Source organism: Gossypium arboreum, chromosome 1, assembly GCF_025698485.1.
Source record: "Gossypium arboreum isolate Shixiya-1 chromosome 1, ASM2569848v2, whole genome shotgun sequence".
NCBI lineage: Eukaryota > Viridiplantae > Streptophyta > Magnoliopsida > Malvales > Malvaceae > Gossypium > Gossypium arboreum.
In genome coordinates this window covers 102,228,358-102,246,056 of record NC_069070.1, presented here as the reverse complement: position 1 = coordinate 102,246,056, position 17,699 = coordinate 102,228,358, and the positions used below count along the sequence as shown (strand labels likewise).

The following is a 17,699-nucleotide window of genomic DNA, read 5'->3' as shown; positions in this document are numbered from 1 at the left end:
CGCACGTTATGCGCTTCTCTCTGCGTCTTATTGCTTCCACCACGCCACGTCAAAGGCGTACATGCCCATATACTTACAAAAATGCTGAAAACCGGTTGTAAAATGGCTATAAAAAGCCTTCAAAAATTCATTGTAAATGAGATTTTTTATTTCAAATATGAGAGAAAAAAGAATATAAAGAGAAAACCAATAGCAATCAAATATCATATCCAAGTTTAAGAGGTTGTTTTTCACTCTTTTTCGAGAATTTTCTTTTCGAATATGCGATTCTTTTATTTTTTTGTGTTTTTTACAAGTCAATTTAGAATAAATACGGAAGGGAAAGAGGCTTACCTGAGTTCATGTCGTGATCGGCGTCGGAGGCAGAGGCATAGAAGTGCCGATGACCCTCCATTTTAGCTTCCCCAAAGCTAGGTTAAAACCCTCGCAGAGATTTGGGGGGGTACTTTCTTTTTCTAAAAAACGACAGAGCAAATGAAAGGTGGGCTAAAATCTAGGGTTTTACTAAAGAAAAAGGGCAGAATGCCATTCAATGTTTTTTGGTTTTTTAAATGGCAAATAAAACAGCACCGTTTGGTGCTGGACCCATGCATTTTGGCTCAAAATGGGGGATTTGCGCTTTGAGTCCCCCCCTTCGAGCTAGCGTTCAATTGAGCCATGTTTAAGTTTTTTTTAAAATTCTTTTAAATTGTCCCTGAAATTCGCACGCCGTTACAAATTAGTCCGCGCTTAAGTGTTTCATTTTGGGCGTTTGGTTTATTTGTTTTTTTAGTCCCTGTTAGTTCATACGCCTCACATTTTGATCCTACGGTATTTTTTCATTTACAAATTGTCTTTTTGATTTTAACTTTTTAAATTAAGTTTTTAATTCATAGTTTAAATTTTCTTTTTATTATTTATTTTTCCATATATTATTTTACTATATATTGTTTTAATAAATTACATATTATTTAGGTTTTATTTCTTTTCTTTTTTTGGCATATTTTTATATTGATTTATTGTATGATTTATTCGTTTTAAAATTCTTTTACATAATTTTATACTTTAGTGATTTGTTTTATTTATAAATTATCCCTTTGACTTCGTTTTCTTTCAATCAAGTTTTAGTTATTCATTTTTCTTAAAAATAAACGTGTCATTTTAACTCATTACTTTGAATTATTTTGTCGGTTTCACACTGTTTCTTATTTTATTCTCATGTACATATTTCTTTATTTCAAACACTTTCAAGTATTATTACTACTATATATATTATTTATATTAGGTTTTTCCATTTTATATATTATTTACTTGGGTTAACGTATGTATATTACTTTGAATATCACTTATTTTAAACCTTTTATATATATATATATATATATATATATATATATTATTTATTTATTTTGAGATTGCATTTATGCATTGTTATTACATATATTATATATTTTTGGTTTTATTTTTACCTTTCAAACTTTCCTGTAAATTATCCGCTTTATAATATTTACTTTAAATTTTATTTGTATATTGCTATTTAATATATACATATATTTTTTTATTTTTTATTTTTTCTAAATTCTTATGTTGGTTTCCTGTTTTAAAGTTTTTGTATGGCTTGTATGGCAATGTTTCCAAATTTTCTTTCTTTCCTATTATTTGTTCTATTTTATTTCAAAGCTTGTTACATTTTATTTGTGTAATTTATATAGTATATGATATGTTGCCATTGTATGTACTCTAATTCGTTCTTTTGAATTTCCTTATTACTTTTGATTATTCATGTAATATTATTGCTACATATTTTTATTTCAGGCTCAATACTAAGCTTGTATGATTTTAGATTCCAAATTTTCGTCCAATATCGATTGTCTTTATCTCCAAACAAACCAAGCCAGTATATTTTGACTCGGTTTTTATAACTGTTTACTTGAATTTTCTCAAAACAAGGCAATGTTTCGTGTTTAGAAGTTCGAGAAATCGTGCCCTATCGTGTTGGGTTTCGATTTTTCATTCAACTAAAATACAAAATATCCATTCGAAATTTCATCCATGTTTTCTTAAATTAAAATAAAGCAATATTTTGTGTTTGGAAATTTGAGAAATCGTGCCCAATCGTACTGGGTTTCGATTTACCGTTTGACCAGATAGCCAAATATCCTTTTGGAATTTCAAATACATGAGTTCTGAAAATCATGAGATGATCTTGTATCGAGGGTTTGAAATGTTGTATCCTATCGTGCTGGATATGATATTTTATCCCTTTTGAATGAGAGAATCTTGATATCCAATTCAAGTTATCTAAACGTTTTCAAAGGAATTGTATTTTAAAATTTTTTTTCCAAATCTTCAACATTAGGACGTTAATTGATCAATACGGTACCAATTTTGGGCGTCGCGAGGGTGCTAATCCTTCCTCGTGCATAACCGACTCCTGAACCCTTTTTGTCGATGTTCGTAGACCTAAAATTATTGTTTTAATAAATCAAATGTTTTATTAAAATGATCAATTTCAAGATGATCCGATTACACTTTAAAAAAGATCGGTGGCGACTCCATGATTCGTTTTTAAAGTCGATCCCCTGTTCTTTCAAAATAAAAATAGTTTCGACACTAACCCTAGGAAAGATAAAGGGAAAGTGTGTCTAGTTGGGTGAACTTTCTGTACAGGTGGCAGGAAAGTGTGCTTAGTTGGACGAGCTTTTCTTTCACCTATACAAAAAGACGCGCCCAACCTTTCTCTTTCAAAAAATGACTTATTTTCTTAAATTTAAAAAAAAAACTGCTTAAAAGCCTAATTTAAAAAAATTGACATATTAACCTAATTTAGGCAAAATATAAACACTTTAAAAATGAAAAAACTTTAATTATTTAATAATGAGAAAAGGTCATTAATTAACACTTGTGATGGGGAAAAATGTGACGACATATTTATTAAGTACATAAAAAAACTGATAGGTTACAAATTTTAATGTAATCCTACTTAACTTTCTTTGTTTTAGTAATAGAAGTAAAAAACGAAAAGTATTTACAAAATAAAATTATCAATTTATTTGTTAATAAACACTATAAGCAGTTCATAATCATGTCGGATAGTTATAAATCTAAAAATTGCAAAAAAGTAAAATAAAATAAAATAAAATACTCTGATCATATCTATTCTTTTTGACACAAGATGTTTAGAATTATTTATAGCCTCTCCCCAACCCATAAATAGGAGGATAATACGATTCAGCGTATTTAAACTCACGTCCTCTTGTATTAATAATAATATTTATATCAATCAATTAAGACTCAATCGATTAATATTTTTAAATTCATTTAAAAATTTAATATTTTTATTAAACCCTTCCAAGTCAATTTTGAACTTGAGCAAGGTACTCTATTCTTTAACAATATGTAATAAAAAAAAAATCGTACCTTTAATTAATGTATAATATTAATTACTTTGGAGTCAAATACTAAAATTAATATTAATTAGCTTATAATATTTATGAAAATTTCAAACTAATGATTATAGATATTTGTTGGTTAAAATATAAAAAGTAAATGATTAGCCCATTTGTTCTAAAATTATTGATGATGCATATTACAAAATAATAAAGAAATCCTTGAATGACTCACGTTTGTTCAAGTTGCAATTTAAATTTTATTTTTCAAAGATAACTAGAATCGTCAAACTCATTAGCAATAAAATGTCATTTACTTTTTCTATACTTTATTCCTTTAAATTAACAAATAAACTTCTACCTTTTTTTTGGTATGAGTTTTATTTTTTTTATCTAAACTCTCCTATATTTTAGATAGGACTTTGAACTTGGGTAGGTGAGTCAAACATTGAATAAGTCTAAATATTTTTCTCTTTTTTTTTTTCTCGCAACGGTTTATTTCTTATATTTTGTTCTGCCCAACAGCGGTGCCAACTTTTGGGTTGGCTATCGCCTGCCTTTTTCTCTCTTTCACCAACCATTTCTTTTTTTCTGCTTCTCATTCACTCCACATTTATTCTCTTTTTTCAATTTGCAAATCTATTTTGTAAGTATATTTATTATCTTCACAAGTTATGATGGCCAGATGACAAGCGCCTGTCATTCGTTAAAACTCTACCGGCCACCAGTAATTTTTCTTAGAAAATGGGTGACTCTTCGTCAGCTTCTTAATATGTTTCTGTTTTGAGAATATTTCAAAATAATAAATGATTTCACGATTCGATTTGGACTGGTGTTGTCTTAAGTTTTATATTATTTTATTTGTTTTTCCATTATTTAATAAGTTTTCAGTTTTAGAAGTTTTTGTCTGCTCTTGTAGCACGTTTTTTAGTCTTGATTATGCATGCAACATTAGTTTTACAACTGATTTTAGGGATGGTTTCGTTGTCGTCCTCTCTAGTTTGGTAAATGCTCCATTCTTTGTCGATTTTTGCTCACCGCTTTGGACTATCAGGGGTTGATTTTCTTATCGTATTACGTGATTGTAATCACTCTAAATATGTCGTGATTAAATTGTAACAAAGCCAATTATCAACATGTCATGATGTTCTATTGATGCTAAAGCTAAAGTATTTGTTGTGTTGGTGGAGCTTGTCCTTTACTATCTACAACAAGTGTTCATTATTTTTCTCCTCTTGAATTGTATAATTCCATTCATTGAATAAATTATTAAATTTAAAAGTTTATATTTTAAAAAAATGTTGTTAATTTTCCAAAATCTTCGCTCTTTTATGGAATTTTGTAATGTTACATGAAACTTTGCATTATAAACGATATAAATTAAGACCTAAAAAAAAATTCATATTTAGTATAAAACTCAAATTAATAAAAATTTCTAAAATGTGATTGTAATACACTTAATTGTATAATTAGATATCTTAATTATCTTCAAATTTTGTTCTTAAAAGTTGCTTTAAAATATTATTATAAATCTTATGCCAGTAAATAATAAATTAGTATCGTATGTATTAACTTACATTTCAATGTAAGTGCATTTTGCAAGTTATGAAAACCACCATTGTCCAAATCCCACATATCATCAAATTCCCTGTTTTCCTTTTTAAATAAAAAATAATTGCATGACAAACTCGCTACGGAACTTATAATAGAAGTTATTAAGATTGAATAAAAAAAAATGTTATAAATAAATTATTTTCCTGCTATACCTTTTTATTTTTTTCGAGTAAAAATTGTGTTTCATGTTTGTAACATACATCAAGAAGACGTGTAACGTTAAATTTTTTCTCCAAGGTTGTAATATATACAAACATCTTATCAAACTTTCAAAAATAGTTCCAACCTTTACATATCCATCCTTCTATGTTACGGGTACAGTTCAAAGACAGTGACTATTGCACAAAAGGCATTTCATAGAGGTTTATCAATTAAATAGGACTCATTTAACCCATTTGAATTGGTCTAAATTCGAAAAATAAGTGATAAAACCCATCTATTTGAAGCTTTGGTGACCTAGCGAATCACTTATGAAAAACTATAGTTACCTTGATAAATAGCGAAAGTAATCTTAAAAGATTTGTAATTTTGGAGATTATGTAAATCTCTTAATTGTAGATATTCTTCGATCTCGTACATCGATGTAAAGCTAGTTGTGTCGTTGGATTTGGGAGAGCTTAACTATAAATAAAAAGTTTCCCCATCATTTCAAATCATCCCTTGTATCCATTGTATTCCATTCTTTAGTAAATATTTGGTGTGCTTTTGCCTTTTGTGACTATTCTATTATTTCGAGTTTTCTTTTGTCTTTGAGTTGTTTTCGTTATGTTTTTTGTGCCTTAGAGAAATTCTATGAGAATTCTCACTTTGCGAGAGTTAGATTAACTTAGATGTATTTGAAGCAAAGAAATCACCTAATGCCACACCGATTGCGAAACTAAAAATCTAGCCCCGTGACACCTACATATATTTAAAATATTTACAAAATAGTTATTAATATAGTATAATAGTGTTAAAGATGTAATTAATAATTAGTGTTTGATCATAACCTCGTATTAAATTTGAAAGAGTTGTTTTACATCAGTCTTTAAACATTAGATTGATTTCTCCATTAAAAAGAACTAAAAATACAATTTCAATCTCACCGGCAACATTAATTGCCAACTTATATATGTGGAAGGAAAAAAATACACTTTTATATTATTATTTATAAATATATTTTTTTAAATTAGTAGGTAAATGTTGAAATTAGTGGCCAAATAAAGGCTTAACCTTTACAAAAATACTTAAATAATAGATTTTCACATACTTTAACCTAATTTGTAGAAAAAATTAGGTAAATGCTAAGGTATTTAGAATAAAATACATAACATTCTAATCATATATTACTTGAAAAGAAGAGAAAGTAGTCAAAACATAATCTAACTAGAGGTGCTTATCGGTCGAGCTAGGCCCAATAAAAAATTTAGTCTCGTTTGCTAGGCACATTAACTCGCACGGCCCAAAAGTAGGCCTAAAATTTTACCCAAATTCAAACTTAGATAAAAAGCTAAAACTGGGCCTGCCCGCCAAGATTAAATTTTATATTATTTTTATATAATTTTAAATATATATAATACATAAAAAATACTAAAATATTAAAATAAATATTTTCCAACAAATTGAAAATGAATTTTAAAAAATATGTATACTTAGATAACACTAAAATAGAACAAAATTAACAATAAAACAAGTGTCATACAATATCCAAACAATAACAATAAAATAGTAGTAATATAATAGTGAAATGGTAGCAAAATAGGAAAAAAAAAAACAACAAGAAAATAGCAGATTTTTTTTGTCATTTTGTGAATTTGAGCTGGGCAGTAGTGTTAGGCTCAAGCAAAAAATGCCTTACCCGAGGCCTTATTCATTTTTTAAATGGGCCTTTTTTTCTCAAGCCAATTTTTGTCCAAACCCTCCCACTTTTTGAACGGGTCTTCGAGTCGAATTGGGTGGCCCGACACATGAGCAAGTCTATTTATAACATGATATATGACATTTAAGCACTTTTGAAAAAGATTTAACACTTATTTGAGTAGTTTCGAAAATGGTAGGACATTATTTGACTATTTTAAAAGATTTAGTCTTCATTGAAGTACTTTTATAAACAATAGGCCTTTATATAACCATTTTGAAAGGTTTAATTCTTATGTAAACAATCTCTAAAAGGTTAGGTCCTAATTTGAAGATTTAGCCGAGATTATTTTAATCAATTATATAGAACAAAACATAGATGCCAATAACTTGATGATAATGAAATAGTGTATGTATATAAATTTAATAAAAAAGTATATATTCAATTAAGCCTCAAAATAATGGTGATTATTCCTCAATAACTACAAGTATACAATATCATTACGAAGTAGTAATTAGAATAAAACTTTGTTAAGAAGCATTATCAGGATCAAACCCATAGTAAAATGTCTATGGATAATTTCAACTATTTACTTGATTCACGAATTAACTAAATTATGACAAATAAATAAAATAAACGTTAGTAATGATTAAAATATTAAAAAATGTAATAGACAAAGTAATATAACATTGAAGTAATATTCAATCCAAATTCACTACAATAGTGGTCATCGAGAATTATTAATTTATACTGAATTCAATTTAAACTTAAAAGTTATGACTCGGATGTACAAGTTTCACAATTGCACCTTCCTTACACCTCAAGTAGATTAATGGTTTACTAACCTTATATTAAGTGCAATATGGTTTTCAGTTTTAAACTCAATATTTTTTTATATATAACAAATAATTTGAAAATTATAATTATTTATAACTATTTTAGAAAATTCATTTATAAAAGTTTAATTACACTATTACAAATTTAAAACGATAAATATATAATTAGGTTTTATTTTATAGTAATGGAATTTTATATTTTTAATTGTTTTTTTAAATAAAAAATTATCATTAAAATAAACCACCACAAAGAGAAGTGCTAATGTAAGGAGAGAACGAATTTAAACTCAAGCCAACAAATTTATCTCATACACTTGATCCTCAATAACTTCATTAAGAAGTATTCTAAAGATTAAGCCCATAGTAAAATTGTCAATGGATAACTTCAACTATTTACTTAACTCACCAACAAATAAATAAAATAGAGTAATTATTAAAATAAATAAAAATGCAATAGACAAAGTAATGTAACACTGAAGTAATGTTGACAAAGCAATGTAAAATTGAAGTAATGTTCAATCCAAATTCACTGCGGTTGTGGTTATTATCTCTTTTAGTTAATAACAATTATTGATTTGTATCGGATTCAACCTAATCTTGATTCTGATGCACCTTCAGATTTAGATTAAGTGCTAAAAACACAAAGTGTCACTATTACAATTTCCCTACACCTCAAGTAGTTTAACGGTTTACTAACCTTGTACCAAGTCATTTGGCCATTTTCCCCCAAATTATTCATTAAGTAAAAATAGAGAGTATTTTCATCCCTTCAAATTTTTTTAAGCTCCTACTTTTCTATATATAACAAATAATTTTAAAACTGTAATTATTTATAACATTTTCCCAATTTATTTTATTTATAACTATTTCTAGAAAACTCATTTATAAAAATTTAATTACACCAAAGAGTTATATTACAAATTGAAACAATAAATATAGGGTTAGGTTTTATTTTAAAGTAATGAAATTTTATGTTATTAAATTTTTTAAAGGAAAAAATTCTTATTAAAATAAACCTTCGCAAAGAGAAGCATCAATGAGAAGAGAGAACGAATTTAAATTTAGGATGATAAGTTTACCTCATACACCCGATCTTTGGTTTTCATCCTTCGACGATCGTTATAGTAGTGACATCCAAATTTAAAACAGAGATAAAAAACCTAAAGGCAATTTTGATGCTTTTTGAATAAAAAAAATATATGTTTTCTTAATTGGCTTTGTATTTCTACTTTCATAAAATTTCAACTTGAGTTGATTTCGTGAGTTAAGTGTGCACAAATTCAATTAGGAGAAGAGTGAAGTGCATTCTTAAAATTTCATATAATAACTTAAACTATTCATAAGCATATGCTATGATGATAGGAGTGGATGTTGGACTTTTAGGCTTTACTTAATAGAGTGTAAAGAAAACTAAAAAGATGAAAAATAAAAAAGGTAGAAAATTAGAAAGATGAAAAACATAAATTTTCTTCTCATAAGTTTGTTTGGTAGGAAAGATGGAAAAATAGAAATAAAATTATAATTTTCTTTTCATCCATTATTTGGTAGAGTTGAAAAATGAAAGGAAAGAAAATAAAATGTTTGACAAATACATAATTTTGAACTAATATACTAATTTCTCTCATATTCTCTCTTCTTATCATCCTGAATTGGAAGAATTGATTTTTATGTATTACGATAGAAAATGATCATCCATTCTATTTTATTTTCTCTTACTTTTCTTCACTGGTCAATTTAGCATTGCTTCTAAGAAACACTTATGAAATAAAAATATTGCTAAGGAATATGTTTTTGAGCTTTTCAAAAACACTTTAGAGAAAAAATGCTAAATTAAGCCTAAATATACTTAAAATTTAATTTATTTCCACTTTCCACCTTCTCCTCCCATCGTTTTAATTTTCCACCCAACTAAACACACCTTAAACTCGAGTAATTTGTAGTCAAACTCTAATAACATAATCAATTAAAAAAACTTAAATAAATATATTTTAAAAAAAAACACCTCTTTTAATAAACCTACAATTATTTCTTTTAATTGTTCTTCTTTTACTCACACGATGGATGTGAAAAACGCTAATTATATGTAATTTAATTATTTTAATTTAGAATAAATTGTATTAATTATTTTAATAAAAAATATATGAAGAGTCATTTTGGATGGACCTTTATTTCAGTGCAGTGTATTTAGTTTTTTTATCTCAAACTATAGTATTTAATTTTACTATCACTACTATTTTTATACTAATCACAAATAAACAAACCACTTATCATTATTCTTATAATTATAAAAAGAAATACAATACTGCAGAGGGCACAAACTAGTTTCTGGAATAGATGAAACTTACAAGGCAGATCGGGCCGCCCTGGCTATAGATCCATTGATTTATGATTAGGCTTTGCAAATGGATTGGGCTAGAATTGAGTGGGAGAAGGCCCACTAAATCTCAATCTCGTATATGTAATATAAAAATATCTTTTATACATTTATGGGGATAAGGGGCATGAATTTACCAATTTGGCCCAGTGCCCAAGCAAAGCGTGCAGGTCAATAAAAGGAAACGAGAAAAGAGAAACCAAAGCATGCAGTGAGAGCGAAGAAGCACAAAGGAAACACAAAAGGGAGAGAGGTGAATCTGGGAAAGGCAAAAGCTTAGGAGTCACGCAGCCAATAATATAAAAGCACACAGATCGCTGACCTGGCATGAAATTTACAAATCCCGCCTAAACCCCCAATTTTCATTTCGTGCGCAATTGAATTTCAATTTGCCCCTAACTTAATATCTCTACTCACCCCTCAATCCCCAATCTCATCTCTCTCCTTTGTTTTCCCTTTTGTCTCTCTCTCTTTTTCCAACCCTAACCCTACCTCACCAACCAGGTATTTTCCGTCGATTTCCTCCAATTTTTTTCTCAATTTTCCAAGATTTCTGTCGCTTTTTCCACTGATCTGCGATTTTAATTTGTAGGATTCAACATGAAGGGAGGAAAATCCAAGTCAGATACTAAGAGTGCCAAGTGAGTTTTCGTTCCCCTTTTTCCATTCGTTTTTTTCTCTTGCTTTTTAATATCGTGTTTTCTAGGATCCAAGATCTGGATGGAAATTTTATTTCTTATTGGTCGACTATTTTTTATTTGTTCTTAGGCTATCCGTGAAATCCAAAGCTGGAAAGAAATCGGGGAAGGCTGCCAAGGATCCAAACAAGCCAAAGAGGCCTGCTAGTGCCTTCTTTGTTTTCATGTAATTTTATGTTCTTCTCTTATCTTGCCACTCAATTTGTATCGTCAACGATTCTCAACTGATTTTTTTGTCAATTTTCCTTTAATTTATTTTTTATGTTTGTTCCTTTGCTCCGTTGGAAATTTTGGCGTTCATAATCCCTCGTTGAAGAGGCAAATTAAACGGTTTTTCTTATTTCGTTGATTTTCTCTCATTTTCTCATCCAAGTTGTTGATGTTCACTTCGTATTATAGGGAGGAGTTCCGTGAGCAATACAAGAAGGATCACCCTAAAAACAAATCCGTTGCGGCTGTAGGTGTCACCGATTTTATTTGCTCTTTTTGGTTTATAGCCACTGGTCTTTGTTTTTTTTTAAAGTTAAATTTATTTGTTCTATTTCTCGTGTGCCAACATTAGGTCGGCAAAGCTGGTGGAGATAAATGGAAGAGCTTGTCTGAAGCTGTAAGTATTTAGTTGTTTCGTTTGAAGTATTCGAAAACTATATTCGCAACTGCGTTTTCTGATTAAATTTAAATAATTATATTCAGGAAAAGGCACCTTATGTAGCTAAGGCAGAAAAGCGGAAGGTTGAGTATGAAAAGAACATGAAGGCCTACAATAAGAGACAGGTAATTCAGTTTTTCATTTATGAGCACAATGTATCTGTTTGGGCAACTAATAATTGATGGATTTTCCAGGCTGAGGGTCCCAAAGACGAAGATGTTGAGTCTGACAAATCAGTGTCTGAGGTGAATGATGAGGATGATGATGAAGAAGGCAGCGGAGACGTAAGTTGCAATGTTCCTGTTAATTGTTGCTGTTGTTGATTTGTAATTGCTATTGTTTGACTTAATGAATTGTTTCTTATTTTAATGCAGGAGGAAGATGATGAGTAGGAAGGTCCGTGGTGGATAGCATAATCAATGTAGGCTGTGATAGTGTTTGATCAAAACCTTATGTTAATGCTTTCGATGTTTCCATGTTATTCTTTTAGATGCGCATGCCATCTAAGAGAGAAATGTACCTCTGAATCCTGTTGGTTCCTTTTGACCTTCAGAAATTAATAGTTGTAGATGGGATAATCTGCTTCTATATGTACTTTTGATTTAAAGTTGAATGGCTTAGATAAATCCTTTTGTAGAGAATTAGTCCTATAATTTGGTCTTACTGTTGCAATCTTTTTATAATTTTGCTGCTTGCTCCAATGCATCTGATGACAAGCTTAAGGTTTTCACCTTGTTGGTTGCTTGCTTGTTTACAGGATTTGACAGGCGTTTTGATTGTAATTCTGTTGTGATGGTTCAGCTATATTTCTTGGGTTGCCACATTTTACTATTAATGTATATATGTCGTGGATGCTGCTGGTTTGTGTGGTTGTGTGAATGTTATTTCTTGGGTGGTGGTATATAATAATGGCTTCTGTATTCGTTTGAATGGGTTTTCATTTGTGCGTCAAATCTTTCAAAGCAATTTACAGATATCGTTTATCGTTGGTCTTCTATTGTATGCTGTGAGCTAATTATTGGACGTGGTTTATTTATGTTATGTGGTTTGACGGTTTAAAGATTTTATTCTACTATTATAATGGTCAATTACTGAAGTTATAAAATAATGCTTATTATGTGTAGGAGAGAGTCCATTAGCCTTTCTGGGACGCTTCCTTGTATAAAATAAATAATCACTATTGACAGGCTTTCCTTTCAGTTGATCTATTTTGAGTAGTGACAGGTTCTTATTCTTCAGTGGATTACATGGTTTGATTAGTCTTGACGTTAACTTGTGTTTCCAAGCAGTGATTTTTGAATGAAGGTGTCTAAGAACTTGTAACATTCATTTCCTCTGAAACCATCAACAAAAGTTTTAGACTAACCCTTGCATATGAAGCATTAACGAAAGTTTTAGTATCAGCTAGCCTACATCTGGCCGTATATTTTATCTAATTGGGCGGAAGCTGGATTGGCCTTTGCAGTCTCCTGGCCCCTACTTATCAGTGCTGGATCTATGGATTTTCCCGTGACATTAACAAGCATCCAATCAAGTTTATCTTGCCAATAAGAGTGAGTCAAATGTAACACGCAGCATCAAAACTCCCTTAAGGGCAACAACCAAATAGGTGATCTCTAATTTCAATTTCTTCCCTGCACAAGGCATAGGATCAACTTGCTTTCCAAATGACACTAGCTTGGACCTCAACAACCAGTCTGTCCCGTATATTAAGCCATACAGTAAGAGAGCGACTTGGGATTGTGTGGTTTTCTTATACAAGTTTGTGCCGAGGAACATTTCCTTTCGATTTCATAACTCGTCCCTTATCATGAATCTGTCTTTGCTGCAACCCGTCTGCCTAAGATTTTTTATTTTGGTTGTATCTAAGACAGAAGATTAATCACAAAATGTGTTTCACTCCCATGAGCGAGGGTTGTAGAGGTGTTAAGGTTTGGTATTTGATAAATATAAAATTGGCATTTAACAACATATTATTTCCGCTTGGGGATGGTATCATTCCCAGATGAGTAACGCGGATCAATTAGAATTGGGGAATTGGTTCTCATATCTCATCCACAAGTTTCATCTTTGTTGACGGTAAGATATCCTTTGAAATAGATTTGAGTATTTTCTTTGGGCTGATTCTTAGCAAATGTAACCTATTAGATATATTTGGTTGGGGGTTCGATCAGCAAGTGGCAATTTGCATTTAGCAAAGAGGAACACAGTCGGTTCCTCATAAAATATAACACTTAGACACATTCTCTTCCATTATAATGTACTTTTCTCGTTAGTATAATTAATATAATCTTAAAATGGTTTATAACTAAGTTTTAGTAAAATTTAAGCTAGTCAATTCCGTTCCTGTATCATCCTTACTAGCCAATATATTTTGGAACAATAAATTTTAGGTTCATTCCAATGTAAAATTTAATTGGTATTAATGGTATATGTTTATATATGTTGACTTCATCTACTTAATAAGAATGAATTTTAAAGTATAAATATAATTCTTATTTTTTATTTTGGATTTGTTGAATGATGGATTGTTATATGTTTTATATTTATTGTTTATTTTATGAATTAATTATTATTATTTGTTTATTTTAGGTTTGTTTAATTATAGATTGTATTTGTGAAAATGATTGCATTTTATAATGGAAACTTTTTAATCTTATTATTTGATATTTTCTAAATAAATATCAAAAAGTAGTACATAAAAAAAGGGAAATGTTTCTAGATATAGGTAATTGATGGTTTTCTCAAACCACACACCCTTTTCAAGATATTTCTCGTAAAAGCCGACTTCCTCACCGGCAGATATGGTCAATGCTATAGTACTCCTTGTGCCACAAAGCCCCTGTATCCCATTAAACGCATAATATACTAGTTAAAACGGCTACAGTTTTTATCAGCTTTAACATTGTTTTTTTCTTTCAATAAATTTAGAACGAAATTTTACCAGTGGCGTGTCCGTTTCAACAAATATGGAGCTAAGCTCGAATTCCCACTCCAGGGCACAAATGCCAGGTAACTTGCTTTTATCAGCTTTAACTTTGTCTTCCATGAGTTTTTCAACCATTTCCTTCACCATTACTTCGTTATTACCATACTTATTCAGCATTTGTTTGAAGCTTTTACGTAGCCGCAGAGCCTGCAGAGTGGGAAAGTATGGATCAAATCTCCAGTGTCCATTTGCATTTCTGTATGACTTTATAGGAATGTAATATGGAAGAGTTGTTTTTATTGCGTAAAAGAGATGTACCTTAGGGCAGGGTGAGTCAAGATTGGCATTTGAAAGTACATGAAGACCTGGAGAAACCTGTTGAATGTTAATGTCGTCCCCCTTTGGCCTATTGGAGGCATAAACCATTGATTTTGAAGGAATATCAGCCAATATGAGGTTAAATCCTTTGTATTGATGAGCATCTGTGATCAGTTGTTGGGCAAATTCCATGGGGCTCTTTGTGCTCTGTATCAGCAATACTTACTGTTAGTTGAGTTTCGCTTGAACCAACAAAGAAAGGCATATAGATTTACCTTCAAGAAAAGTATAGGGAGATCCCCGCGGGTCTTGGCTTTGGGAAGGTGATGAAGCTCCAAAACATTGGTAAGACAAGCTACTCTGCCTTGTCTTGAGCATGCCAACCATGTCCCTCCTGCAACCTCATCTCTACCTCCCAGTATTTCACAACCATCAACATCCCACCATGCAACTGGCTTTGTAGGCCTTCAACGCCACCCATAAAACAAATCCCATAGATTAATCATAGATGCTTCCTTCCTTAAAAGAAAAATAATTGAAGCGAAATGAAACCATACCTGTTGTGGTATTCATCTCTGTTTTGTAAAAGCAGAAGAGGGTAGAGTGGATGAGCTTGCCAAATGAAAGCAGCAATACACATGGTTAGACAATTCTCTTCAATTGTTTGGCTTTGAGTGAATTGGATGAACGAGAAAAGAGAACAGAGAAGCAGATTAGATAAGATCAGGGGAAAAAATCTGCAATTTCTTTTTGGCTTGCTTTGACCAGCTGGATTGCAATGATTAATAAGAGTCATCCAACACTAAATAATTGCCTCAAAACCAACATTTACAGCAAAAGGGGCTATTCTTGTTTTACAAGAGGGGTTTGAGTGAGGTAGAAACAAAAGGTAATCTTGACTTTTCAAAACTAAGAAAAATATTTTGAAAAATGTAGCTGACGGCGGGTGCATCTGTTCAACAACACTGCCCAGTTTGAATCGTTCTCTAAAACGGAAGAGGAAACAAACAGATTTGGTACTTGCTGCTCCCCCATATACCCCCAAACTGATATTGCAATCACACTGCATTTGGTCTCATCTGTATTTGAAAACAAATATCCTCAACACTGTTTAATCAATGCAGCTGATGAAGGATACCGCTCCCAGATTGAAGAAACAGTGCGGTAGTCCCTGAATGAATGCATAAAATCTTCCACATTCTCTCCACAATTAAGATGTCATTCACCTAATGTTTTCATTGAAGGCACAAAATTGTAGTAAGTTGATTCATCATCAGAGAGTGTCGGGAGCACATGCTCTGACTGTTTCGTAAGTACTTGTTCATATTCAGCCCATCATCCTCCCCAAGTGATTGAAACTAATCTGTAAAAACTCGAGTTTAGAAAAACTCTTAAATTGACATATATAACATTTTTTTTAGATTATAGTTCTGAATTTGTCAATTTAAATATTTTTATTATTTATAGTATTTATCAAATTTATAAATAATAATTTCAATTTTACTAAAATATTTAATTAAATAAATTTTTGATAATAAAATTTATCATACTTATAAATAAAAATTTGGATTCTATTAAAAAACCCTTATTCAACGCTTTATATAATAAATAATAAATATATTTTATTACATTGTTTGATATTTATTAGATAAAAATTGAAAAGTTTAATTTACAATAAATTAATTTTATAGTTTATACAAATGGGTTTAGGATTTTTTATTTGCACTAAAGTAATTTAATGACGTTGGTTATATTGATTAATTATTATTTTGAATAACGTTTCTTTGTATTAATTATATGTAGTAAAAATATATTGTACGTTAAATATAATAAAATATTTTAATTATGATTTGAAATTTATTTTATAATATTTGAATTGTTAAATAAGTTAATATATTTTAACTATGTTCAACAATTCAAATAATATGTATTACATTTACACTAAGTACAATAATTAAAAATACATTATTTAAAAATTAATTAAAAACTAAACGTTTGAAATCATGTGCAACACATGTGACATTAAAAATAAATATAAGTAAAAGGTGAGAAATATTATAAACAAAAATAATAGATAAAATATGGATATGAGAATATGAGGATATCTATTGTATTTTATATTTTTCATTACATTTACAGTAGCATACTTCTTTCTACATATAGGAAATTAAACTCTTCATATTCTAATACATAAATAGGAAAGAGGTTACAAGAAGATGAGAGGTTTAAGAAAGATGAAAGGTTAAAGGTTGAACATTCACTTAATAGCATTCATAACACTCACTCTTGGATGTTCATTGTATAAAGGATATGCTTTATTAAAAACTTTACTAGGAAAAACCCTATGGGACAAAAACATAATAAAGGAAAAAAAAGTACATAATCCTTTGATACACAGTATGTCACAACCTTAAAAGAAAATGTAGTGTGAATTTACTCCCCCTCATGTAAGCATAACTTAAGATCTTTGAAACGTCGTAATCCAATGTTGGAAATTAACTTTTCAAATGTAGCAGTAGGGAGCGCCTTAGTAAAAAGATCTGTCAAATTCTCACTTGAATGAATCCATTGAACATTTATATCTCTATTCTTTTGTAGATCATGACTGAAGAAAATTTTTGGTGATATATGTTTTGTTCTATCACCCTTAATATATCATTTGTTAAGTTGTGCAATGCAAGTTGTATTATCTTCATATAAGATTGTTGGAGCTTTTTTTTTTTCAGAGCATAAACCACAATCTTTTCGTATGTGATAAATTACAGACCTTAGCCATACACATTCATGACTAGCCTCATCGATTGCCAAAATTTCAGCATGATTAGAAAAAGTAGCGGCAATTGTTTGTTTCATAGAATGCCAAGAAATTGCAGTACCATCATATGTGAAAACATAACCAGTTTTTGATTGAGCATTGTAAGGTTCAGACAAGTACCCGACATCTGCAAAACCAACAATTTCTTTTTTGGGTAGGTTAGGGAAAAATAAATTCATATCTCTTGTACCTTGAAGATAATGAAAAAACATGCTTAACCTTATTCTAATGTCTTCGGGTTGGAAAAGAGCTAAATCTTGCTAA

General features: G+C 30.0%; 1 protein-coding gene and 1 long non-coding RNA gene across 2 annotated transcripts; both read left to right on the top strand.

The window, feature by feature from the left end:
• Window positions 1–10,237: 10,237 nt before the first annotated feature.
• On the top strand, window positions 10,238–12,014 carry LOC108483449 (high mobility group B protein 3-like). Its single transcript, XM_017786852.2, has 8 exons — window positions 10,238–10,530; window positions 10,619–10,667; window positions 10,795–10,890; window positions 11,124–11,181; window positions 11,287–11,331; window positions 11,418–11,498; window positions 11,568–11,657; window positions 11,748–12,014. Exons 2-8 carry the CDS (start codon window positions 10,627–10,629, stop codon window positions 11,763–11,765), a joined length of 429 nt encoding a protein of 142 aa, XP_017642341.1. The 5' UTR covers window positions 10,238–10,530; window positions 10,619–10,626; the 3' UTR covers window positions 11,766–12,014.
• Window positions 12,015–14,042: 2,028 nt separating this feature from the next.
• On the top strand, window positions 14,043–16,040 carry LOC128294043 (uncharacterized). The gene is made up of 2 exons (XR_008284219.1): window positions 14,043–14,385; window positions 14,490–16,040. It is a non-coding gene; the product is annotated as an uncharacterized LOC128294043 (long non-coding RNA).
• Window positions 16,041–17,699: the final 1,659 nt, after the last annotated feature.